General features: G+C 38.3%; 1 protein-coding gene across 36 annotated transcripts in view; it reads left to right on the forward strand.

Moving 5' to 3' along the window:
• Positions 1-27,561, forward strand: part of OSBPL6 (oxysterol binding protein like 6) — a 199,656-nt gene that overhangs the window by 102,547 nt on the left and 69,548 nt on the right. For 29 of the 36 annotated variants that reach the window (XM_003776032.5, XM_063712878.1, XM_063712873.1 and 26 more), the window contains one exon: positions 10,597-10,853. In XM_003776032.5, coding sequence (XP_003776080.2) covers positions 10,752-10,853 — 102 coding nt within the window. In that variant the 5' untranslated portion in view covers positions 10,597-10,751. Of the gene's footprint in view, positions 1-10,596; positions 10,854-26,813; positions 26,931-27,561 lie in introns of those variants that run through there. The other 7 variants (XM_063712875.1, XM_054549547.2, XM_063712884.1 and 4 more) reach the window with 2 other exon arrangements.

A 27,561-nucleotide genomic window follows, 5' to 3' on the forward strand; every position in this document is an offset into this window, starting at 1 on the left:
TGAAATATTTTGTCTGACCCTTTGCATAAAAGCTTTGCAGAGCACCACCTACCCTCCATCCCCCATCTAGTCAAAGACAGTGACTGGTTTATCTCCTTGGGTTACTGAATCTGGAATCTGATACACTTTGCAATTGCAAGGATTAGTGGACAACGGAAGTCCTGTAGGCTCATGATAGAACTTTTTGATTTGTTTTCTTTATTGGAAGGTAATGTGTTTATATAATAAAAATTATAATAAAACACAATTATAATAAAAATAAAATTATTTAAAGATAAATTATAATAAAAAATTAATGGAGGTACTGTGTTTATAAGAAAATCATTTTTTGTAAGCTATCTAAAGTTGTTAAAACTAATTTGCTGTATAAAAACCATTTAGGAATATATACAGGTTAAATGCACATGCTTTAATTATCTCTAAAATTCTTGTTCCAAAACTTTTTTAATTTCAGAGGAAAAATCTTAGCAATTCCTTTATTTTTGGGGCTTTAGGTCTGTGAGTTGGCAGTGATTCTGTGTCTGATACTGTGTTACTATTCCCTAGTTTTGTTGGTGTTAGGCCAGTGAAGAATGGGGCCCAATTGGCAACTCGGCATACCTGCTGCCTGCTGGCAGGCTTATTAAAGCACAGATTGCTGGGCACCACCCTCAGAGGTTTTGATTCACAAGCATAGATGAACTCAAGAATTTGCATTTCCAGGAAGTTCCCAAGTGACATGTTGATCCCAATGCTACCCTTGAGAACCTATGTAGTAGATGATTAGCACTGCCATTTCCCAAGCTTGGGGTTTGTGAAGAAGAGTTATTAGTATCCCTGTTTTATAGATGAGGAAACTGAAGCAAAGAGAGACTTCAGTAAATTGCCTGAGGTTTCATAGCTAGGAAATGGCAGTGTTGGGATAGGCTTCAAACCCAGGCAATTCATGGGATATTCTAGAGTAAAAATAAAAATGAAAACCACTACAAGAGAAACCACTACAATGAAAACCACCACACACAGTGGTGTACTGGCAAATGTTGAACAATCTGCTCTTAAAAACAAAACAAAACAAGAAGCCCAGATTTGAAGCATTCACATGGCATAGATACTCCCACCATGGTGTATTTCAAGGTCCCAGGGGAATATCTTTGAAGCCCTGAACTGGGGAGAGATGCACATAGCTCCTGAGCTAGTGCACGCCAGCTCCAGCTCACCACTAGATACGTGCCAAGGTTACCACACTCCAATTAAATGAGTTCACAAGGCTGCAGAACCTGGGACCTGGCAGTGGATTCTCAGTTATATCAGCTGTTCCTTCTCTCATGTAACAATGAATGAGCAATAATTGAAACCAACACTCATGCTTGAATGCCCAATACGAGTAGAATTTTGGACATCCTGATATGTGGGTAATGGCTTGCATAAACACTGCTATTCTGGAGGATGACAGGTTTTCAAAATTCTACTTAAGATTCCTGACCATGAGACGTTGTAATTAGTAGGTGGTATCTAGTAAATCAGGTGCCAGGTGCCATAATTCTGTGTGGCCAGGCTAACCCATCAGTGGTGTTTTGAAAGAATTAATGCTACTGCATCTATTTCCTATTCCTAATGTCCCTCAGGCCCCTATAGTACCATTAGCAGTCTGGCAGGCCTTTTTTTAGGACAACTGAGAAATTTTATCTTGGGAATGTTGAACCTTGTACAGTCTTTCTCTCCAGCTCACTATTGAACGGATAGGAAACTCCAGTCTACAAATCATGTGGATTATTTCGGGTTATCTTTGGGCAAATACAGTAAAATTAAAGAACTAGATTGGGTACAGTGGCTCACGCCTCTAGTCCCAACACTTTGGGAGGCCTAAGTGAGAGGGTTGCTTGAGCCCAGGAGTTCAAGAGCAGCTTGGGCAACATAGTGAGACCACCATCTCAAAAAAAATTAGAAAAGAAAAAGAACTAATATGAAGGTGGATATCTACAGTCTGCAAGCACAATCAATGTTATTTAATGGATATAATGGAAGATTTAAGTCTTGATTAAAATGATAAGCTCAGTAAACAACCTGAATGGCTTTTGTGGCTCATGACATTGGACTATGATGAGAAAAGTGGCATACTCCCCACCTTCATGGATCTTACAGAATCAAGTCAAATAAATACAGTGCAGTGTATGTTCAGAAATATATGTATGTGTATGTATAGAAGTAATACAGATTGGAGTGACAATTCTGTCTCATAGGTTAGGAAAGATTTCATAAAGAAGGTGAAACTTGACCACAAAATAGTATAAAATTAATGTCTGCATATTGTAGAAGTCATAGCTGGTGATTCAGGAACTTTTTATTGTAGTAAAATATGTAGCATAAAATTTATCATTTTAACTGCTTTGAAGTGTCCACTTCTGTGTCATTAAGTGCATTCACATTGTTTGGTATCCATCACCACTATGCATTTCCAGAACCTTTCCATCTTTCAAAGTCAAACTCTATAACCACTAAACACAAACTCTTCCCGTTTCCTCCTCTTCACAGACCCTGATAACCACCATTCTACCATCTGTCTTTATACATTTGACTACTCTGCATACCTCATATCTCTCATACCTCATATCTCATATCTCATACAGTATTTGTTTTTTGTTATTTTGTGCCTAACTTCACTTTAAAATGATGCCTTCAGGGTCCATCTATGTCATCACATGTGTCAGAATTTCCTTCCTTTTTAAGGCTGAATAATGTTCCATTGTATGGATATAACCTTTTTAAAATATATTCATTCATTCATTAATGGACACTTGGGTTGCTTCTCCATTTTGGCTACATGCTGCTATGGACATGGTTGTACAGTATCTTAGCCTGTGATTTTAGTTCTTTTGGGGCATATACCTAAAAGTGGAATTGTTGGATCATATGGCAATCTATTTTTAGTTTTTTGTTTGTTCGAGATGGAGTTTTGCTCTTGTTGCCCAGGCTGGAGCGCAGTGGCAGGAGCTCAGCTCACTGCAACCTTCACCTCCCAGGTTCAAGCAATTCTCCTGCCTCAGCCTCTTGAGTAGCTGAGATTACAGGCAAGTACCATCACATTCAGCTAATGTTTTGTATTTTTAGAGTACTCCGCTCTACCAGGTGAGCTATCAGAAATCGCTAATGTTTTGTATTTTTATTAGAGACCTCAGGTGATCCACCCACCTCTGCCTCCCAAAGTGCTGGGATTACAGGTGTGAGCCACCGTGCCCGGCCTATTTTTAGTTGTTTTTTTTTTTTTTTTTTTTTTTTGCCATACTGTTCTCCACAGTACCTACGTCATTTTCTGTTCCCACCAGCAATGCACAAGGGTTGGTTCAAGGACATTTTTAACCCAAGTCATTTTGTCTGCTTTAGCCAACTCCTCAGAATGCCTCGACTCAGTGCAGAAATGGTTGTTTTGACAGCAAATTGCTCCAGAGAACAGGACAAGTACTGTTGAAATCATGTAGTGCCTTAGTAAGAATTTGTACACACCTAGAGATTTATGAGTCATCATTTAAGGTCACAAAGTAGGGCAAAATATTTTGTTATGTTTTATTGTTGCCAAAAAGTCTTTGCATTGTGCTGACAATTGGTATCTGTTAGCGGTCATTGGAACCATATTTCCCAGTATTATTTTTCTGTTAGAATATGAGCTATGACATTATCTAATCTTTCTTTCAAAACATGTTGGCAAAGGCCAGAAACCAAGTGATGAATCAAAAAGTGACTGACAAGTCTTAGAAAATTATTACTGGTGAAATGATCACTTACTATGCATTTAAGGTTTTTCCATGTCTTTTCATGGCCTTGATAGCTCATATCTGTTTTGCACTGAATAATATTCTTACTGATATTTTTAAGACCCTTTTTGTCATTGCATAGACTAGTTTCTAGAATTCTTGTCTGTTCCATCTGCTTTTCCTGGCCCTGTACTACTACTATTAACCAGGGAAGCTGTTAAATAGCTTTAGTGTATGATAAAGTAAAGTATCTTTCATTATTTTTTAAAATATTCTTTGTTATTCTCATATGTTTACTCTTCCAGATGAACTTACTTTTTTTCTTTCTTTCCTTCCTTCCTTTCTTTGTTTTGTTTCTTTCTTTTCTTTCTTTCGCTCCTTGTGGAGCAAAGTTAACCCATAGGCAGTGCATCCAGAGTAGCCCAGATGAACTTTAAAATAATATTGCCAAGTCATTAAAAATCCTGTTATGATTCTGGTAATGATTACATTAAATTGTGTCAATATGAGAGTAATAAATGTTTTACAATATTTAGTTCACTGTAAAACTTACTTCAAATACAAAATTCAGATGTAGAGCTAAACAAAGTAAAAGATATGATTCCTTCTTCATTCTTTCTTTTCCCTTTTCCCACCCATCAGGTTTGATGGCTGCCCACATCAAGGATGAGGGTTTGTCTTATTCATTTACTTAGTAAGGGGCCTTAGAAGAGTAGAGAGAGATTAGAGCCTTGGTCAGTTGAAATCAGGAAACTTGCATCTAGGATTTTCTAATGAGGTTCCTCCAAATTCTCTGTAAATAGTTATACAAATATTTAAAAAGACAAACTGTCAATAACCCAAACACTAGCTTCAGACAGAATAATACAATGTCAAACTATAGAGGACTAAACCCTAATTTTATGAAAGCTATATATCTGAAATTGAGGAAAATCTAGCCAAGTTTTGATTATGACAAACCTTATCTTCACTTGCAGAAAAGGAGGTGGCTTTTCTTACAATTTGTCCTCACACTTTGAGATCCCTGGTCCCAACTAGAAAAAGTGGCAGCGTTCCAAGGGGTGGGCAGGGGGTTCAGATGTTCCTCATAGACAAGGAGTGACACTCCAGGTGGATTACTCCTTTATTCCTTTGCTTGGGACTGTGGACACACATTCTTCTTAGACCATAGAGTCACTCTCAGGGTGTGCTTAAGTTATTGCTGTCAGATGCGTCTGCCATACAGAGGGTAGGGGAGGCAGGATGAAGGTCTGCTTGTTTTGTTTGTTTACGGCGGGGGCAGCGGGGACAGGGTCTCGCTCTGTCACCTAGGTGGGAATGCAGTGGCGTGATCTCAGGTCACTGCAACCTCTACCTCCCGGGTTCAAGTGATTCTTGTGCCTCAGCCTCCCGAATAGCCGGGATCATAGGCATGTGTCACCATGCCCAGCTAATTTGTGTAGTTTTAGTACAGACAGGGTTTCGCCGTGTTGGCCAGGCTGGTCTTGAACTACTGGCCTCAAGTGATCCTACTTCCTTATCCTCCCAAATGCTGGGATTACAGGCATGAGCCACCACACCCAGCCCCATTTTACTCTTAACTGTCACTTACAGACTGTAGATTCCAGCATGATTTAGAGAAACGTAAAGGGAAATGGAAATAGAACTTTAAAAGGAGAATTATATCTTTCAAATTATTGTCAAATATAAAAGGCTATTAAAACCATATGAAAGTCAGTATGCTGCAAAAGCCAGATTACCAAGCAAAGCCATCAAGCATTAAAGGAAACAAAGAAGAACCAAAAAAATAGAAAGTACAAAATGATATGGCAGGGGTAAGATCAATTATTAGTTATAACATTAAATAGAAATTGGAAATACTTCACTAAAATTAGATTTTTTGAACAATTCAACCTGATCATTACTAGAGGGACACATAATATAAAATATACAGGAAGTTTAAATGGGAAGGATGGACAAAGTTTATTTAATCACTTGCAAGCGGAAAGGGAAGAGATGATATCAGATAAAGCAAAACAAAAAGTATTAAAAGGAATGAAAAGGGTCATTTTTATAATGATCAAAACTAAATGTATAACTATTACAAACTCTTGTGATAAATCTCATTGTTCCAAAATATACCAAGTACAACCTAAATGTCCCAAAAGAAGAATGGTTAAATGTATTGTGGTATATCTGTGTGGTAGTCTTATTTGTAATGATTAAGAATGGTATTGTTGAAGTTTCTTTGTTTATCAGAAAAGCCATTAGTGATATATTATTGATCGAAAAACCATATTGCAGATAGTGTGAATATTATTCTCCTACTTTGATTAAAGTAGAACCAAAAATGTTAACAAGGGTTATCTCTCAGTGCTGTAACTGGAGTCAATTTAAATATTTTCAACTGTATTTTAATCTTTTCCTATAGTTTATATAGTAAATTATCATTATACCCAAATATCTACTGCCTCGCCCACTGGGAGAACTATAGTTTCATGCATCATTGACTCACCTAGGCCATGTGACTTGTTTTGGCCAATAAAACGTGAGTGAGCTAACCTGTACCACCTGCAAGCAAAAGCTCTAAGAACCATCCCACGGTTCTGCAATGGCTCTTTGCCCTGCCTCTCCTGGGGGCTGTTTGTTAAGCCTGGAATGAAGAGGACTCAAGGTAGGTCTGCAGCTGACCTAAAGGACATGTAAATGAGCTAAAAATAAACTTTTCTTGTAAGCCTCTTGGAAGCAGAGAGACGGGGCCCTAACCTACTGGTGCCTTGATTTATCAGCCTTCAGGACTGTGAGAAAGACATTTGGGGCTTGGTTGTGACACATTACAACTTAGCCCAGGGTAAGTGGTCCCCAATCTTAAGTGTTTTTCTGGACACATACAATTTATGATGCCTTTGAACAGCAAGTTCTAGAAGCCTTCCCTACCAGCTTTTGCTTTAATTAGGTCCCTGGGTCATAAATCTGAGATTTATGCCACTCAATGAAAATGCAAATGTTACAGCACTTAGCAATACTTGTAGTGTTCCCACTGTTATAAAGGAAGAATGAGACAGAAAAATTAGATGTTCAGCTCTCTCGTATTGCTGTTATTTTCAGCCACAATACTTTTCTCATTGAGTATAGTAATTATGTTGGTGTTGACTTTAAAATTTATGGCCTTTCTTTGGTTTAGAATATTGTTTAGGCAATTTCTGAAAATGTTCTTTCGTATAGATGACTTTTTTTGTGTTATAGCAATTCCTACACTCTAAGAATAAAGAATAACCTTCTCTCAGAGTTTAGACTTACTTTTATAATGCATTTGAAAAAGAGCAGGTGGTCAAACACTTGATTGAAAATTGGTTGGAATAATCTTTAAAGGGCATCTCATTCAACTTTATATTAAGTACTTGAAACCCTTTCTGTTAAAAAATAACAAAAATCATAGAAACAACAACAATAACCTCAAAAACAATTATTGGAATGAATTAAGTTCTCTTTTTCTTCATTTTGCTATTATTCAACATATTTTAACTGTAGTTCAACTGAAATGTTGCCCTTTTATCATAAACAAGTTATCCTGAAAAATGTCATTTTAAATTAAAACAAAAATCAAGGTGTTAGCATTGATGTTAATGAAAAAAGTACAGTTTTTTAAATGAAAAAATCCAGCAGAGGAAATATACCTTGGATTGAATTTACTTCCAAATGGATTTCAGTTTAGTGAGTTAGGTTGTTACAACCTCATCCCTTGGGAGCACTTGAACATATCACAAAAGTACCTCCTTTTTGGCTCAAAAGTCAGCATCTACTTGTAAAACATCTTGGACCAGAAACCTAAGTACTTCAAATCAAGGATCCGAGCAGTGTCTGTACATTCTGTTTGCTGGCACCACAGCTTGGCATCAGAAACTTTACTCACTTATTAGAATGCCTTCATAAAGCAAAAAGATTAGATGATCGTCTATCAAATGGAGGTTTATTACTACCTTTTGCCAATAATGAATGAAACTATCTCTAGCTCACAGAAGAGATATACAGCGCTTTCCATTTCTGTTTTTCCAAAGACTAATTTTGTTTCAAGAGAAAGTCTCCCAGTTTGGAGGAAAGTAGCTTTCGTTTTTCCTGTGGCGACAGTGAAGTTGAAATTTTAAGACTGGATTACAAGTTCTATTCACTAGAATGTCCAGTTTTCACAGTTTATAACAATTCCCCCTGTAATTATTGGGATTGTTCTTTTAGGTATTCTCTATAAACAGGTGACCATTAAAATCCTGAATAACACATTCAGGGTGACATAATCCATTATTAAAAATATAACTATAGGACCATATAAAATTTCATTTACTGGCACATGTGAAATTTACATGATCTTAAAGGATCTGATTACTATATCTGTATCATTACCGTAGTCTAGTAATCCCTAGTAATCTAGTAATACAGATTACTATATCTGTATCATTACCATAGTCTATTAAACTCTAGTAGCTCCAGACCTACATTTCCAAGAGTTTGTCTCCAATTGAATGTCTTCAGCAACGTCTCTAACCACAGTCATGACTTTCTGATGGATCTTGGATTTCCTTTGACCATTTCTTGCTCGGAATGCCAGAGACCTGAGATTTAGCCTCAACCCTGCCTCCCCCACCATGTCCAGTCACAGGACACAGGACTCAGTGTTGGAATTTCTGCCAGCACTCTCCCATCCTCTCCTGAGTCCTGATTGGGCCCTCCTCATCTTCTTTACTTCCCCACTTGGAGTCTCCCCACAGCTGCCAAAATCACCCTTTAGTAGCACAAATCTGGTTACGTCTTGATGGCTTCTCATGCTTATGATAAAAATCAAAATGCCAATGTCTTAGTCCACTTGTGCTTCTATAACAGAATACCCAAGACTGGGTAAGTTATAAAGAACATAAATTTCTTTCTCACAGTTCTGAAGGCTGGGAAATCAAGGCACCAGCAGGTTAGGGCCCTGTCTCTCTGCTCCCAAGAGGCACTTCAAATGCTGCATCCTCTGGAGAGGAGGAACCTCATGTCCTCATATGGCAGGAAAGCAGAAGAGAGAGAACCCACTCCCACAAGCTGTATTAGTCAATTCTCATGCTGCTAATAAAGACATACCCAAGAATGCCTAATTTATAAAGGAAAGAGGTTTAATTGACTCACAGTTCTGCATGGCTGGGGAGGCCTTAGGAAACTTATAATCATGGCAGAAGGGGAAGCAAACACTTCCTTCTTCACATGTCAGCAGCAAGGAGAAATGCCAAACAAAAGAGGAGAAAGCCCCTTACAAAACCATCAGGTCTGACCTCTCATGAGGACAGGATGAGGGTAACCGCCCCCAAGATCAAATTACTTCCCATCTGGTTCCTCCCATGACATGGGGATTATGGGAACTACAATTCAAGATGAGATGTGGGTGGGAACACAACCAAACCATATCACAAGCTGTTTATATAGTGGCACTAACCTAGTCACAAGGGCTCCACCCTCATGACCTAAACACCTCCCATTAGGCCTCACTTCCCAATACTGTTGCATTGGGGTTAGGTTTCTAACACATGAATTTTGGTGCACATATTCAGACCATAGCAACTGTCGTGGCCTACAAGGTCCTGCAGGGACTGGCCTCTGCATTTCTTTTACCACCATATCACCATATCTGTGACTCTAGTCATATTGGCTACCACTCATCTGTTGATCATGTCACGCCAGACACCCTGGTACCTAGTAAACTCCTCATTCTTTGGACCTCAGCTCTAACTCCCAGATCCATTAGTTCACCTCAGTCACTGTCTTCATAATGCCCATATATCTCCATCTTTTTTTGTTTATCTAATTCAGTGTCTCACCCTCTAGACTGAAGTTCAGGTCTCACTTTTTCGTGGCCTAAAAATTGATTTCTGTTTCCTGCTAGCAGCTTTCCTTCCCAACCTGTGCTAACAAGCCTACACAAGTGTTCTGGTGTTCTGTACTTCCTCCAAGAAGATATTAGCATTAAGATGGGGGCTAGAATGTGACCTTCTTCTTGTAAGAGGATAAAGTTCACTTTAATTGTCTATCTTTTGGGAAATATTATTTTTAAGCTTTTAATGTTATACCATAGTGCTTACCTTTTAACATTTTTTAGCATAGCTGTGTTGGAGACAAGGCCAATTTAAGAGCTTCTCTCTGACACAAGATTTTAACCTTAATACTAACAATGCAAACCTTCCTTACATGAATCCAAGTAAAAAAATTGAAGTGGCTGTTGGCTGTGTATAAGTGAAGGAACTCCATTTACCTCTGCTGTAAGATAACCTGTCAATCTGTAGATGTTTGCGAGCATGTTGATTGTTGAGAGTCACTTGTAGGCATGCTATAGTTTTGAGGTACAAATAACTGTGGATATATGTATTCCTTGATCCTTCACAAATCCTGGATTACAGGATGCACACAATGTGTTAACTCTTTTGTAACTGACTACTTTGTGTTGGATTAACCGTCACATACATGACATAGCTAAACTAAACTGAAGACAAACATGAACCAAGCTCTTATTCTAGTCCATTGGGCAGGCGAGATTATGTTTCCGGAGGAGAATCTGGCGTCTTTGGCATTAGGGTCTCAAATATAGCATTATAATCTGCTTTAAAACAAAGAAAATGCAAGAGGAGAGAATATGACTTTAGTACATGATTTCTTCCCATTTTGCTTGTTGACAGTCTTTTTTTTTTTTTTTTTTTTTTTTTTACATACTGACACCTTCATCTTCTACCTTAAAATCTAGAGGAAGTATTTCCTAATGTGTCAGAGTTCCTTCTCTCACTAACACAAATTAATATTTCATCCTAAAGATAATGATTTTAATTTGACTTTTAATTACTTATATGAGGCTTATTTGTTTTGCTTTTAGGTGGTTTGGACACCCTCAATATTGCCTGCTCTTTTCTAGTCAAACCTGATTCATGAAATGGAATGAAGCTGAAAAATCATCTACTTCTTTGTTTGTGGATTTGAGAGAAGATTGGGATGGTCTTAAGTGCATAAAACTAGACTCTAACTGCAGCGATGAGTTCAGATGAGAAGGTCATTTCCCCTGCTCATAAAACATCCACTCCAACCCATAGAAGTGCCTCCTCTTCAATATCCTCCCAAAGGGACAGTAGGCAGGTAAGAGAAGAGCATTAAGTGCCTTTGGTTGTTTTATGCAAATGCAATACCATTGAGATAGGATGGGGTTGCTAATTAATTCTGAAATTTTGTTGTAAAGTCTTTTATTCCAAGTGAAAAATCATTATTTTCTGTAGGTACATTCGTTGATGTCATGAAGCTCCCACTCTTGCTTCTCTGTGATTTAGGACTCTTTTTTAGAAGACAGTCACAGAAGGCTGGTAGGATGGCTATGGGAAGCCCTGCCGTCTTTTCCTCCCTGCACCTGGAGGGGGAGCCAGCATCAAGAACTTGAGCACTCTTCTCTTCGTTCATGAAGGTGGAAAGGGAACTATGAACCCTGCAAAGGACATCTTCCTATAAGGCTGTTACTGGGCTGCCAAGCACTAACTCTGTTTGGTATTTTGTGGAATCTGGTAACAGCTAGATTCAGGAATTAGATTACAGATAAAATTGTAATACCAGGAATTAAGAGCTGTGAGAACCCAAACAATGTTTACAGGCAACAGAGGAAGTAAAAGGTTATTACTTAATCATGGTAGAAAACGCCCATGGTCCCATTTGAGCCAATTTTGCAAGTTATTTTTGTTATGTCATTACTGTTGAAGTGGCAATTCTGCTGGCAGGGTTATGTGAGCATTCATCGTATGAATGTTCTTCATTGTCAAAACAGGTTGTTATTTCAGCCAGCACAGGTCTGAGCATAATTATTTTCCATCATAATTTGTCTTGTGATAGTATCTTGGTTGTGTAACTGGAAATTCCCAATAAGTAGGTGTTATTACCTTTTTATAAAAGCTTTCTGTTTTGGCAACTTTCAATTAGTGAGCATCATGCAGGTTCTCCTTCACCCCCTCCACCCCTCACCCCCTGTTTTATGTTTTCAAAGCATATTACCTAGTTTCTAGGAGTGTGAGCATCAGTCATTCAATTGGCCATCATATAGACGTGGGTCTTGAGACAGCCACTTCCATATATGAATTCATTTTTGATAGTGCAAATACACTGCTGGGGATGCTTTTTAGGAAACCCTCCCAACACTCTCTCTCCCTTTTTAGCAAGAAATTCCAGGAGAATCTGTAAGAATCCAGGGGTGCTAATGTGTATATCTTTCACAGATCCTAAGGCAGGTGTTTCTACTCCAGGGTCTTGGGGAACTTTTGATACTGGTGTCTTTTGTTATTGAGTTCAAAGACGACACCTATATTCGGTTCTTTAGAAGTAGTCATGCCATTAAATCTGTGATTACACACAGTTATAATATTTACTATATTGCACTTACAGAGTCAAAGAAAGTGAGAGTACCAGGAATGGAAGCACTTTTATATTAAATAACTACTATATTCTGAAATGCTTTCTAAGTTTGCAAATTTAGTCTACCTTTGCCTGCCCTGCTGTTCTTTCTTGTTATGGCTCCTCCATTTTTCCCTTCCCTGGGCATTTAAACAGAGAGAGAGTCATTGTAAGCAGCATGACCTTCCTGACTGCTGGGAAGAAGGAAGCAGTTGACCCAGCTCACCCTGGAGAATTGTGGCAAATGGGAAAGACGGATGACTCCTGTAGAAACATATATCATGCATTGTTATTCTGCCTGTTGCACCCGAGCTCCAGGATGGGCACACAAAGCAACAGGGAAACAGAGACCCTGGTGTGCCGGAGGGAGTGTGAAGGTGGAATGTGTGACTCCTCACTGGCTTGTGAATGGAAAGTTTTATGATGGGAATGAAAGGAGCATGTCTGTACATTGATAATGAGTTCTAGAAAAGTAAGAGATGCTTTTCAGAGGGTTATTATTCTTTAAGGAGAGAGTTTATTTTTACTCCTATTTATCTCAGCAGGTGGAAACGCTCCCAAAAACTTTCTTCCCTGGTTCCTTCCTGACTCCTGTTTTGTGTCTGTCTACCTCCCTCAGGGGAGAGAAGAATAGAAGAGATCAATTACAGTTCTGTTTTTCCTTCCTTATCTCAATCACTGCCTAAACCTCAGAATTAACTTAGGGAACTCAGATATTTTGAGTGATCATGTGATGTGATGTGATGTAGTGTTTTTTATATGCATCTATTTTTGTGTGATAACTGTTTTCATAGTGAAGGGACATACAGAAAGTGTGATAAATTTGGCTTCATTGAATCCTTTCCATTCTCCTGATTTGACTGACATCTATGCAGATGGTGCCAAATTGCAAACTCCAGCCCCATTTCTCTCCTAAATTAGGATCTAGCACATAGCTGAGAATACAGTGGTATCTTAATGTACATTATTTGCCTTTCCTTCTCAAGTTCTAATCCTAGGTCACTAATGAATTGATTGAGCATTTCTACTTAAATGCACTGCTGCTTGAGCGGTACCACTGTGTCTTAAATCAATACGTATAAACCAGTTTGCTATCAGGATAACCATTCTCTTAGAGATCCAGGGTCAATGTCTGTCTTTCTCCTTTGCTTCTCCCACATTCAATAGGTTAACAAGTCCTATTGATCATTTCCTCCTTCATAATATTATAATTTCCTTCTATTCCCACTGTCAGTTCCCTCGCCCAGCACTTATCACCTCTACCCAGGATCCTGCAGAGTGTGCTTGCCTCACTATCTCACTTATGGCCTCACCATTTCAAATGTCCTGAGTAGGGCAGATTCATGCTCAAAATCCATCAGACTCATTGTTACCTACACAATTAAGGCCACAGTTTCTTACTTGGAACCCCATGTCTAGCATGATCTGGTCCAGGCTTGTGTTCCATTTTCCTCCCAACCTCAACAGTCTTGTCTGATCATAGTCCTAAACTGCCCTGTCTTTATCTCTACTTGCCTTTCCTGCATGGAATTCCTACCACCCTCCTCTCAACCTGATGCCTCCCTATGCATCAAAGACCGGCTCATATGACACTCCCACTGGCCACGCAAACCCACTTTACCCTCTCCTTTCTCTGAACTTTTATAGACCTTTTTGACAATATTTGACAGTTCTATATTGCTTATCTTTTTATGTACTGATCTCCTCATCTGTATTGTGAGCTCTCTTAAACAGACTATGTACTCTTAAGTCTTCAGAGACCAGCCTTGAACCTCAAATGTTTTAATATATCCTGGAGGATATATTTTAAAGACCTGCAACAACATTAGTTTTGTATTTTTATTACAAATTTTCCATTCCTGATTTATTTGTTCTTCTCTTCTTCCTTCCTCATGGATAAGTAAAACAAAGAACATCTGTGCATAATAGTAATTAGCTGTCCTTCCTGTCACTACATTAGGTAGCATAATTGGTAAAGAAGGGAGAGGAGCTAGGAAATAAAATGACTCAGTGCCCCTGTGATCTCAGCAAGTGTTTCTTCACCAATGATAGCATCAAGACTCCTCTTAGTTATTTAACAAGTTAGAAGACTTTAATAATTGTTCCATTTGCATTTCACTAAATCTGATATGAGCTGTTAGAACATCTAGCAAAATTGGCTCTTTGTGTGTGTGATCAACTATGACTCATTAAGCTGCAATAAACATGTTAATATATGCCCTAAAACATTCCAAGAGGGAGCATAAGGGTTGTTGATGAAACACCTAGGACTTACCAATAAACCAGCATTCCCCAAAGTGTGTGCCGAGGAATATTTGCCCCTTGAGATGTTGTATTAAAAGAGAGTTCTTCTGTCAAATAAGTTAGAGAAGTGCTAAACAAAATATCGTTTGCAATGTGCATTACAAAATTAAGGACACCGATAAGTCCCGAAGTAAGAACTTTTTATTTAACTGAGTACTTCTAGAATGTAGTAGACTGTGGAACTTTTTCCCCTGTAAGATTTGATTGTTACAAATTCAGATTCTTCCTTCTATGAAAAAATTGGAAGGTTTAGGGACATTGATCCCAGATTTCCGATGACAACAGTAGACTGGGCTCAATAATGGCTTCCAGTGTAGTTGGGATATTTACTCTTTGATCAGCTACAGTCTTCACCTGCCCTCAATACTTACTTGTGTTGACTGACTTGCCCTTTAAAGCATTTGGATTTGTAATTCCTGATCCTGGATGTCAGTAGGTCAGTCACAGTAATATTTAACTTACCAAGGGTGATTTCAACTTGGATTTTAAGAAACCACCTTAAGTTTAACATGCCCAAAACTGAACTCTTTTTTTTTTTTTTTTTTTTTTGAGACGGAGTCTTGCTCTGTTGCCTAGACTGGAGTGCAGTGGCGTGATCTCGGCTCACTGCAAGCTCTGCCTCCTGGTTCACGCCATTCTCCCGCCTCAGCCTCCTAAGTAGCTGGGACTACAGGTGCCCGCCACCGCGCCCGGCTAATTTTTTGAATTTTTAGTAGAGACAGGGTTTCACCATGTTAGCCAGGATGGTCTCGATCTCCTGACCTCGTGATCCGCCCACCTCGGCCTCCCAAAGTGTGGGGATTACAGGCGTGAGCCACTGCACCCAGCCTCAAAACTGAACTCTTAATTGCCCTCTCAAATATACTCCTGCCCAGCTTACACTGCCTCAGTAAATGACAACTCCATTCTTTCATTTGGTGAGAAATCCAGGAATCCAGGAATCATCCCGTTGGTTCTACCTTCATGATATACCTGGAATCTGATGACTGCTTGCCACCTCCTCCCCCTCCATCTTGGTCTGAGCCACCGTCATTTCTCACCTGGACTATCGTCATAGTTTTCCAGTGGGTCTCCCTGCTTCTGTCCTTGCCCAACATGCAGGTCATTCTTTACAGAGCAGTTGGAGTAATTCCTTCACAACCTAAGTCAGATTGAGCCACTCTTCTGCACCAAGCCCTCCAGTGACTTCCCATCTCTGTCCAAATAATATTGAATTGCTGACCACTGTCTACAATGCCATTCATAATCTGGTTCTGCCTGGCCCTCTGAGCGCATACCACGTTCCCTTTATGTGGTTCTCTCCAGTACATTCCTCAGATGTGCTAAGAGCACACCCACCTCAGGGCCTTTGCACTTCTGGTCCCCTCATCCTCACCTGCTTTTCATCTAGCCATCCCCCGGTTTGTCACACACTTGGCTCAGTCTCCAAATATACCCTCTTTGGGCAGCCTTCTCTACCCTTCCCTGCATGTACCCATCTCTCCTTGTCCACTTAGCTGGTTCGATTTTTCTTTAAAGCATTAACTACCACCTGGCATGTTATCTATTTGGTTTTGTATTTGTTTCCTGTTTATGTCTGTATCCCCTTCCTGTATTCCCTAACACTGAAATGTAAGCCCTATGAAAACAGGGTTTTATTTCACTCAATAATGTATTCCTAGCACCTTGTACAGCGCCTCACATTTGGTATGCTCAAGATATACTAGAAGGAATAAATGAATGAATGAGAAGTCAGGATGGAGAGAAGATTGGGAGCTCAGCTCCAGAGGTCTTGATAGCTGCGAAGGAATAATCATGAGGTCAGGAGATGACAACAGGGAGAGAAGATGATATGGTTTGGAGTTCCAAGTCCCACAAGAGTGGATTTTGAGAGTAAATGAAGGACAGCCCAAAGGCAGCAGAGAGGACCTAAGAGAGCACAGTCCCTTCCTCTTGCTCCTGAGAGTGGATGTGTGATGGAATAAGTGGAATCATGTGAAGGACAAAAGCAGACAAAAGCAGAGAGTTGGGCGCATTCTTCTGCACAGGTGTTAAACATATTGGTGGGGGTGGGAGGTATCTCTTTATTTTATTTAATTTATGATTTTTTTTTAATTGAAATGGCGTCTTAGTCTGTCGCCCAGGCTGGAGTGCAGTAGTGCCATCTCAGCTCACTGGAGCCTTCGCCACCTGGGCTCAAGCGATTCTCCTGCCTCAGCCTCCAGAGTAGCTGGGACTACAGGCGAGCACCACCACGCCCAGCTAATTTTTTAATTTTTATTTTATTTTTTTTGAGATGGAGTTTCGCTCTTTTTGCCCAGGCTGGAGTGCAATGGCACAATCTCGGCTCACTGCAACCTCCGCCTCCCGGGTTCAAGCGATTCTCCTGCCTCAGCCTTCCGAGTAGCTGGGATTACAGGTGCACCACCATGCCCTGCTAACTTTGTATTTTTAGTAGAGATGGGGTTTCACCATGTTGGCCAGGCTGGTCTTGAACTCCTGACCTCTGGTGATCGCCTGCCTCGGCCTCCCAAAGTGCTGGGATTGCAGGCATGAACCACCATGCCCAGCCAATTTTGGTTATTTTTGAGACAGAGTCTCGCTTTGTCGCCCAGGCTGGAGTGCAGTGGCACAATATCAGCTCTTTGCAACCTCCGCCTCCCAGGTTCAAGTAATTCTGATACCTCAGCCTCCCGAGTAGCTGGGATTACAGGCGCCTGCCACCACATCTGGCTAATTTTTGTACTTTTAGTAGAGATGGGGTTTCACTACGTTTGCCAGGCTAGTCTCAAACTCCTGACCTCAAGTGATCCACCCACCTCAGCCTCCCAAAGTGCTGAGATTTCAGGCATGAGCCACCGCACCCAGCCTCTCTTTATTTTAAAACGAAGGTTATTGCTTCCTGATCAGTATGTATTTTATGGTCACATTATATAATAAGGTCACTCAGTTTGTGACCCACTGACTGGATTTTGTTTCCATAATTACTTTTATGCTTACATTTCTTTCTTTCTTTCTTTTCTTTTTTTTTTTTTGGAGACAGAGTTTTGCTCTTGTTGCCCAGGCTAGAGTGCAATCGTGTGATCTCAGCTCACTGCAACCTCCGCCACCCAGGTTCAAGCAATTATCCCGCCACAGCCTCCTGAGTAACTGGGATTACAGGCGCCCACCACCATGCTCAGCTAATTTTCGTATTTTTAGTAGAGACAGGGTTTCCCCATGTTGGGCAGGCTGGTCTTAAATTCCTGATCTCAGGAGATCCACCTGCCTCAGCCTCCCAAAGTGCTGAGATTACAAGCATGAGCCACCGCGCCTGGCCTATGCTTACATATTTTAGAGAATTTTAACAAAATATATGTTTCTGAGGCATTTTCAGTAGTTCTGGGATTATGCTCAAGGATCTGCATTTTCAAAAGCAAGTCCTGTATTTGGAGCCAATGATTATTTGTATTTGTATTATTTTCAAGTCATAGCAGAAAATCAGACACTATGGCTCTGAGAATGTAGGGTTTGGAATGCATAATTTTCAGGTGATAGCATCTGTTATGGGTGAATTCTTATATATATCTCCACCAGGTTAGACCTTGTAAATCCTTAAGTGAGTCAATTTTTTTTATTCAATGAAAAATCAAAGAAGAAAAAGCCAGCCAGCCCTCATAATGACTCAAAGTTTGCTGAAGCTCAGAGATAATAAAATAAAGAACATTTTAAGGAAAAATATATAAATAATAAAAAATAAATGAGTCATAAGAGGCTAGAAGTTCATCTTCTTACCAGTTTTTACAAAATCTATATTCAGTATCATGGTCCATCTTTTAACAACTATATATTTCAATTACATGAGTATCTAAAATGTTTCCTGTGTATTATCAACAGCAATACATTTCAAAACCAACAGTGGCCTGTTCATTCAAAGCCCATTGGTGACATATTAAGGCCATCCCCAGCAGTGACTCAGTGGGACCATGTGCTGGTGTAACCATGGGCTAGTGGCATGGCCATTCATAGCAGATTTCAGCAGCATCTGTTATACAGGAAACTCAAGTACAGAAGGTGCCTAGAAAACCATCCAGTAAAAATGTCTCTCATCAACATCTATCCTTTATGTGCAAAGTTTTCATAACAAGTTTTCTTATTGAACAAACAGGCTAATAAAAAGATCTCCCAGCATATACATGAACTGAATTTGAATGTGTCTCCTCCGACTGAGCCTCTGTAGCATCTTCAAATCGCTCTGTTGGATGAAATAACTAAATCACTACTTTGAAACAGTGTCAAATCTTCTAAATAGGAAATGGATTTCTTTGAGTTGTGAAAAATAGAATGTTATCTCAAACAAAAATGTTCTAATTTCTAGAGAAAAGAAAGTCAAGCATCCCTGATTTGATACCTAACCTCCAATTACAATCACCTCCAGTTTTACCAGTAAGGAGGAATATAACCTGAATTATTAGCTCTGTGTAGAATTCCACTGGACCCAGGGATTTGCAGGATGACCCTGGAACCCAGCTGTCAGTTCAGAGAGAAACACTAACCTGATCTGAAAATCTGCAGTGTCCTCTCTGGAGTGCTAGGTATATTTAAATTATTGAGTTGATTCAAATTTCAGTTTAGCCTTTTTGGGATTCCACCCATCCCATGGAATCGACTTTTTGGGACTTAGGACCAGTGTCAGTGAGAAAATAATATTTGTTTGCAAAAGCTCAGACTGGAATCAATTTTTGTTACTTGGATGCAAACTGGGTATTTTGAAGAGTCTAAATATTAGGCAAAGTTTATGAACAAACCAATAGAATAACACCAGCAATAGCTAATATTTCATGAGCTCTCACTGTGGAAGGCTGGAAGTGTCATCACTTTGTTCAAAGAACAAAGTGTGGCCAAAGTGGTGAAATGTCTTGCCAACAGCTAATGAGCAGTGGAGATAGAATTTGCTCCCTGGAACCCAGTTTCTGGAGCCCTTGTTCTTGCACCTCCACTATTAGATGTTGTAATGCTTGCCAAGCTGGATGTCCAGGCCTCCTGTATACTTTGAAGTGAACCTTGTAGGCAGCATTTGTCAATCATTTTTGAGTTAGGTATTGCCTCCTCGTTTTTTCCCTTGAGCAATAATAGTAATTTTTCACATCCTTGATGGCTTGGGAAACTGTGAATCAAATGGTACATAGACTAAAATGTTAATAGTTATTACGAACTGTTGCCATCATATGTGAGTTCTATGCTATCTGTGCTTTTCTCAATTTTTTGCATTTTTACTACACGCATTGCTTTTGGAATGAGAAGTTTTGATCATCTTTTTGCAATGAGAAGTTCTATTGACAACTGCTGTTAACCTTTCCATTAGATGCAACGAGCAGCTCCACAGCTTTCTTGGCATCGCCACCTTTTGGAGATCTCTGTCACTGCTGCATGGTGTTTACTGTACATGTTCAGTCCATGTCAAATGTGCTGATATTGAGAGCACTAGAAAGAGATTTGTTACCTGCAATGTGTTTTCCTAAAGGTCATATTTTATGAGTTTGTGTGTGTGTAGCTTTAAAACAGTATTTGGAATGTAGTAAATATGACAAAAGTGTCAGCAAATATTAAATATCATTATCTATTATATAATGGCACACAGATATTCATTACCCACAGATGAGTCATAACCCAGTGCTACTTGGTTAGGAGTCTGTTCACTGCTTTCCCTGGTGTGCCTGCCAAAGCCTTTCAGTTCTCTAGGCCTGCCTTTATCAGTTTTTTACTTTAGAGGTTATCTCTTGTTACCTTGAGATGACTGGTTTTGGGTGACATTTTTATAGCAGCAAATTTGTCTGTCAGATCCAAGATTAGCACTGCCTGTTAGGTTCTCAGGCATCACACCAAGTAGACAGGGCCACGGTATCATGAGTTAATGAAGCCCAGAGGGTCTCATTCAGTAGGCCCTTGAAAAGGCCTGAGAATCTGTTGTTTACAGAAGCCACCCAGGAGACTGTTACTCACTCAGTTTTGGAAATGATCACTTTACAGAGAACATTTTTAGGTGTTTCATTAGAACTATAAAAACGTCATCCCAAAGGACCATAGGTCTATAAAACTGCTTTATTTGATTTTCAACTTGGACAAACAGAAAATCTTATCTCCCTTTGTCTGGTATCCATTGTAACTCTCCTACACTGGAAGTGAAATATTCTAATGAAAGTAAAGGAAAGTTCTGCACATACTGTATGTTTTATATTTCAAGTGCCAGACTTCCTGACCTCAACTCCCAATTAAGAGCTGATTTCTCAAAAATTTTAATAGCCAGCACTGGTGAGATTTCAAGGAAATAGATACTCTCCTGCACTACTGCTAAGCATGTTAATTGATTTAGCTTTTTTGGAGTGAAATTTAGTGACATGTATCTAAAGTCTTTTTAAAAAGTCATACCATGGGACCCAGTAACTCAACTTCTAAAAACATGTATTCTAAGGAAACAATCAAAGATACATGTTAAAGATTTCAATTAAAAAAATGTTTATCAAAGCATTTTTATAGTGGTAAAAAAATTAGAAACAGTCTAATGTTCAACAGGAGGTATTTAAATAACCTCTCTCATAGCCACACAGTGAAATATTGCACAGCTGCTAAAAATGCTTTTGAATATTTAATGCTGTGGGAACCTTTTACTTTTAAAACCTCCGTAGCCACAGGTTCCAGATCCGTGGATTGAACTAGCCATTGTTGAGCCATATAAAGAGTTACATACATAACATGGTTTATGTAACCGCTGTGGATTGAAAATATCCCCCCTGCTACAACACAACAATCAAAATAATGCAAATAAAAAACAATACAGTATAACAACTATTTATATCGCATTTACATAGTATTAGGTATCACAAGTAATATGGAGATGATTTAAAGTATATGGAAAGATGTGCATAGGTTATATGCAAATACTATGGCATTATGTATAAGGGATTTGAGGATCTGTGGATTTTGGTATCTGCAGAAGGTCCTAGAGTCAGTCCCCCAAGGATACCAAGGGAGGACTGTATTGCTAATTGAAACCAAAAAACAAACAAAAAGGCTATTAAATTGAAAAAATAGTACAATTTTTATTTTGTTTTTAAGAATTGAGTGTGTATATGCATTTTAAAAAGCTGAAAGAAAATATATCAAAATATTGAAAAAGTTTATTGCTGGTTATGGGTGGTTTTAATTTCTATTTTTCTGTTTTCCCCCCAAAATGTCTGCAAGGAATGTGTTTTTCTAAAAGTCATATTATATGAATTTGTGTGTGTATATCTTTAAAACAGTATTTGGAATGTAGTAAATATGATAAAATTGTCAGCAAATATTAAATATCATTATGTATTATATTAAAATATAATGAAATTGCAGACCCTACCTCGATAAGAATAAAATTAGAAGTTAAATGAGTATGAAGGATATCATGCCACATAGGAAGCTTGGCACAAGTTTTTCAAACCACTTTGAGGTGCTGAGGCATGAGATGGGTCACCTTTTGTCTTCTTTCCTACTTACATTTGGTCTCACGGTAATTTAACTTAATTATGTCTCAGCAGGAACTTAGACACTATATATATACGTATATATATACGTATATATGTATAATATATATTATATATAATAGTTATTCTTTCATTCAGCAAACATTTATGAGAACATATTGTATATGATGAATATTTGCTGAATGAAAGAACATATATTCTCATAAATATAAGATCTGATATCAATACATGTTCTCATAAATGCTGAATGAAAGAATGAATATGATATATATATGAATGATATGCTCTCAGTTTATAAGGGTGATCAAAACAGTCCAACTTTCTGCCTCAAATGAACCTACATAAATATTAAAATGATATATATGGAATTTTTTTTTTGCTTGTATTGTTAGCAAAATCATGTAAGTGATTATCATACTGAAAAATCCTTACCCTGGGTAATTTTAAAAGCCTTTTAGAAAATTACAGATTAACTTTAGTATTATTTTCAGGTCACAGTTTTCCTGCCTTTAAACTGACTCTACATGTTCCAGAGCATTAGCTCTTTATATGCCCTGGTATTTGTCTATGTGATTTGCCATTTGTTTATAATTGCCGTAATGAAGCATGATCCGTATGTGCTTATACTCTGGTTGCTGTGGTTTCCTCTGATTTAGTTATGCTGTTGAGTGTTATGAGTACAGAATAAGGAGGAAGTTCACCAGTAAGCTCTGGTTCTATTTCTACTTAAAGGCAACTGTGGGAATTAAAAAGCTGTTTATTCCCATACCTTTTATCTCTTTCATAGTCAATATTGCTGAACTACTCTTTGCTATCAATGGACCACTTGATGGGTCCACATGGTATTTCTTACAGTACAGGATGTATTAAAACAGACCAGTTCAATGGTGAGGCTATAGTGGTTGATTCATAATTCTGTGCAGGAAGGGATGGGACTGTGCTGACTTTGCTTTTCTCCCTTCAGAATTTCCCAGGTGTGCTATGTAGATTTTTTTCAGCCACTGTTTCTAAAATTTTCTACTTTCATTCATTTTAAGGGTGCTTATATAGAGACCTACTGTTAATGCACTTCTGCATCTTTCAGTGAAGGCCAGATAATGGAGAAAGTAGTATAATTGCTACTTCTTCAGCCATGGCCTTTTGGCTTTGGTGATTTTAATATTTTATGCTAGTGCAAAGAAAAAACTTTTTTGAAGGAAAATCCACATGCATCTTCTGCTGCAGACCTTCAGAAGGATGAAATCTATGCTCCCATCACTGCTGTTGCCTTCCCATTAGAGAATATCTAGGCCGTCTGTCTCAACTCACGTTGACAGCTCTCTCACCAAATTTTGATGTCCTGATCACGAGGTGATGCTGACCATGGTTACTGGGTTTGCTGGGTAACATGATGGTCATGGAAGGCATGGCTTCCTCACTTCCAAAAGGGCTCCCAGGTGTCAGACACCAGCAAAGTGTTTGAAAGTCATCTTTCTGTGGCAATGGGAATGCATAAGTTTCCTAGACATTTATTCCTGTCATGTTTATAACTGAGATGATAGCTGCTATTTATTGGGTGCCTACTGTGTGCCAGCCTTTGGGCAGCACTGTGCATACACTGGATGCCTACCCTGTGACTTGCAGTGTCTTGTAAGGTAGATATTATTATCCTCATTTTACAGATAGAGGACACTGAGGTTGAAAGAGGTTAATGATTTGTCTATGTCTCATAGTAAATAGCAGATGAGGGTTGGTATGCTGGTCTGTAGAGCTGCAAAACTTATGTTCTTTTGTCTGCACCATACACCGTACCCCCAAAGTAAAAGCTAGCTGACTTGCTCTCAGTTCTTAAAAATTAGAAATTGTCTGGTTTGAGTGTGTTTTTGAAAATAAAATAAAATTAGAAATTGGAAATTAACTTGAGTGTGCTGTAAGGGTAACAAAGAAATTATCCCTAAGATTGTACCATATTTAAGAGTGCTATAATTTTTTCTTTTTTATTTCACTCATTTCTACTTCTCTATATCCACAGAAGGTTGTGGTAGAGAAAGCTTTGTGATATGTTCATTTATCAATTTGAAATTTCTGTTATTTTTGTAATTTGACATTAGCTTTCATGTTAATTCAGAAGGCCATATATACAAGCTTGACTCAAGAGTAAAATCTTGTCACCTTCCAACTCCAACCCTTAGTGACTGTGTGCCCCTCTTAATCTCTATATCCCTTTATCTGGTCAGTCAGGCAGATCATTTAATAGTCATTATTCAAAGGCTTGTGAAGATGGAATGCAATAATTCATGTAAAGCATAGAGATAGGAATGTAAAAACCAGTAAATATTAACTGCCATTGTCATCATCATTATCAACACTATCCTACAAAAGTTACTAGTACCACTGAAATAGTGTTGCTACGTTCAAAGTAGCAGCTATAACTAGAAGAGAGACATGCCAAATAGCCGAAAGCTTGAAGAACGTACTTTAGAAATTTCTAAATTATTTTGAATATTTTTCTTTGAAAATATTTTGGGTAATCTGTGAATATAAAAATAGCTTAGCTAAGATAGTTAGGTGAACAATTTCAATGGAGTTAACATTCAGAGAGCAGTGGACCAATTCTCTTTACTACTGTCCTAAATTTGTAGAAAAAGTGAGTCTGTACAGAAATTTGTAGCCGCAGCCTAAAACATTACCAGCAATGTCTTTATATCTTTTTAATGAAATTTAAGTAAGTAAATGACAAGACCCCTATTCAACAGATCTCCTGGACTCTCATTTTGAGAATCACGTTTCTCTCCGCGTGAGTTGCACTAAACCATTCAGCTATTATTGTCTCATTGTCTGTCTGTTTACCTATGTCTTTGATACCAAGTAACCTAGACTACAGTCATGTTGGCACATTTCCACTTGCTGCTCAGGAGGTATTGAGATCAATGAACACTAACCTGAGGAGCATATTTTTACCAAATTAAAGAGCTACAGTGAAATATGTGTTCCAGGTTCCTGGTTTTAAGCTAAATATGCATCAGTTATCTCTGATCAGGGGAAACAGAGGGCGGGTAAGTACTTCCACCTTCTCTATGTGTTCTAAGTTCCTTAAAAAACTGACCTGGAAATTAAATTATAATTTTAGCATTTGAGAGGAAACTTGATTTTAAAAGAATAACTAACTGGTTTACATAACCCTTTAATGTTTACATACACTTGCTTACATAATGTGTATAACACCTTGAAAGTAGTGGCATGTGTTTCCACTTCACTCTGAAAGCATATGAAAACAGCTATCTTGTGAAGAAAAGTACAAAAATTATACCACAAATTATGATCTTAAAGGAAGTCTTATGAAAAGAACTAATTTTTGCAACTGAAGATGCCGTGAAATTCAGTTTGATGTGTTCCCTAATGACTAGTCATAGCTTTAAATCGAATAAGTAAGAGTTCTGTGATTAATCCACTAGATTTTTCTGTTTTAAAAGTTAGGCTTTTTAACTGTTTTCGAAAGTTCTGTCCTATTGGAGCATGATTTTTATAATTCCAAGATAGGCTGGGCGCAGTGGCTCACGCCTGTAATCTCAGCACTTTGGGAGGCTGAGGAGGGTGGATCACGAAGTCAAGAGATCAAGACCATTCTGACCAATATTGAGAAACCCCGTCTCTACTAAAAATACAACCAGGCATGGTGGCGCGCACCTGTAATCCCAACTACTCAGGAGGCTGAGGCAGGAGAATTGCTTGAACCCGGGAGGCAGAGGTTGTAGTGAGCTGAGATTGTGTCACTGCACTCCAGCCTGGCGATGGAGCAAGACTCTGTCTCAAAAATAATAATAATAATTCCAAGATAAAGCTGGAAGGTAATAAATTGCTGAAGGACTGTTCTCTGCAAATTAGCACTAAAAGATTCCACACATTTTTGACTGGCTTCAGTGTGCAGATTGTTGTGCTAGGATGGGGTGGATTACGGGTAGAGAAAATGGAATTCCAGGATGAAGATGAGCTTGTCCCCACCTTCAAGGAGCACTCAATCTAGCTAGAGGCCAGGACTGGGTATGGTCAGTTTAAACTGTCTTTTTTATAGCTGCTGGTGTAAAAAAATACAACATTCAATTACTTAGATATTTCATTTAAAATAACAAATTGCTTGGTATGTAATTACATAACTTTAGGGTTATGCTTTTTTTAAAACCATGAGTTTGGAGAAAATTCAAGGTAGTGGATTAATTTTTTATTATTGAATAGACAATGATAGGTTCTAGACTCGTGAGTTTCTACAAGAGCTGTTGGCTTCTTCATTGTCATCCTGGAGGTTACATGGAATAGCTTGTTTTTTGAAGCTAGTTACAATTACAATAATGGGTAGCCGCTGGTAGTTTTCTAAATTGTCCTTTAACTTTTTCAGTAACAAATACATACATTAGTGATAATAAAAATATTCATTTACTTGTTATGTCTCACTAAATGTTTTTTATGATTCTCTGGGCTTTGACAAATCAACAGAATTTAGGGTTTAGATATATTGTGCTATATTTGAAGTGATTGAACTTCTTATTTTTCTTCCATAATATAAACTGTTTTGTAACATCAAATGGAGAAGAGACTAATGTTGTGTTCTTTGTGCTAGGTACTGTGGTAGGTATTTTACAGTTGTGGGTCCTGGTTTGTGTGGTTGCTAACCCTTCTGACCCACATAATTCTGGCAACATCTTAAGTATCCCCTCGTATCTATATAGGAAAAATTTATTTCTATCACACTTCAAATATACCACATTGATTTCTATATCTATGGCTTCACTTGGAAGTTAGGGGATTTAATTTCCTTTCCCTAGCTTAGTTACTTTATTTCCTGCCTACATAGTTGCTAAGGTCAAGTTTCTTTCCAGGTTTTGTTTTTCTTACTATTTTTTTTTGGAGGCGGGGGAAACAGTTGGTGATGTATCTGTGTGTTTTATTGCCCAGCAACCTGAAAGGATGGGGATCGGGGAGAGTCCTTAAAGAGAAGCTCAGATCAGAGATACCTGACTGGAAGATTAAAGTAAGCAAAAGCAGTAGCCACATGAGACAAGGTTAATACGTGGGCTTACAAAAAAGTTCTAACCATTATTTGGTCTTTTGTATGATAAGAACTCTTTCTAGAATATAAGCATCATAAGAGTAGTTCTCTTGTCTGTTTTGTTCTCTGTGGCCCTGTCATCTGTGCCTGGCACAGTGTGGGTGCCTAATAATGATGTGTTGATTAATTGAACTATGAATGAATAAATAACATATTTCACCGGCAGTTTCTTATCTTGTACTTTATTATATTTATTTGAATGAAGTTTTTTGTTAATATTCTATTAAATAGCGAGGGAGAAACTTGCTACTAAAGTGTGTAATTTCTAACTGGTAATTTTAAAAATTACATTGGAAACTTTTTTTCCTATAGAAAATTATCTCAAAGTATAAGGTAATTTATTTGTTGGTGGGGGAAGCATTTTATATCTCTGTAATACAGTGACACTTGTATCTTTGATCTTTACAGTGACACTCCTATCTTTGATCTTTATTACCCATGGTTCTTTTTTAGAAAAATCACCTCATGCATTAAAAAAAAAAAAAAAAAAAACCTTTTAAAAAATCTTTGTAGTCTTTACAGTAGGGAAGTTTTGCTCATATGTATTTGAAGA

This window comes from Pongo abelii, chromosome 11, assembly GCF_028885655.2.
Source record: "Pongo abelii isolate AG06213 chromosome 11, NHGRI_mPonAbe1-v2.0_pri, whole genome shotgun sequence".
Lineage (NCBI taxonomy): Eukaryota > Metazoa > Chordata > Mammalia > Primates > Hominidae > Pongo > Pongo abelii.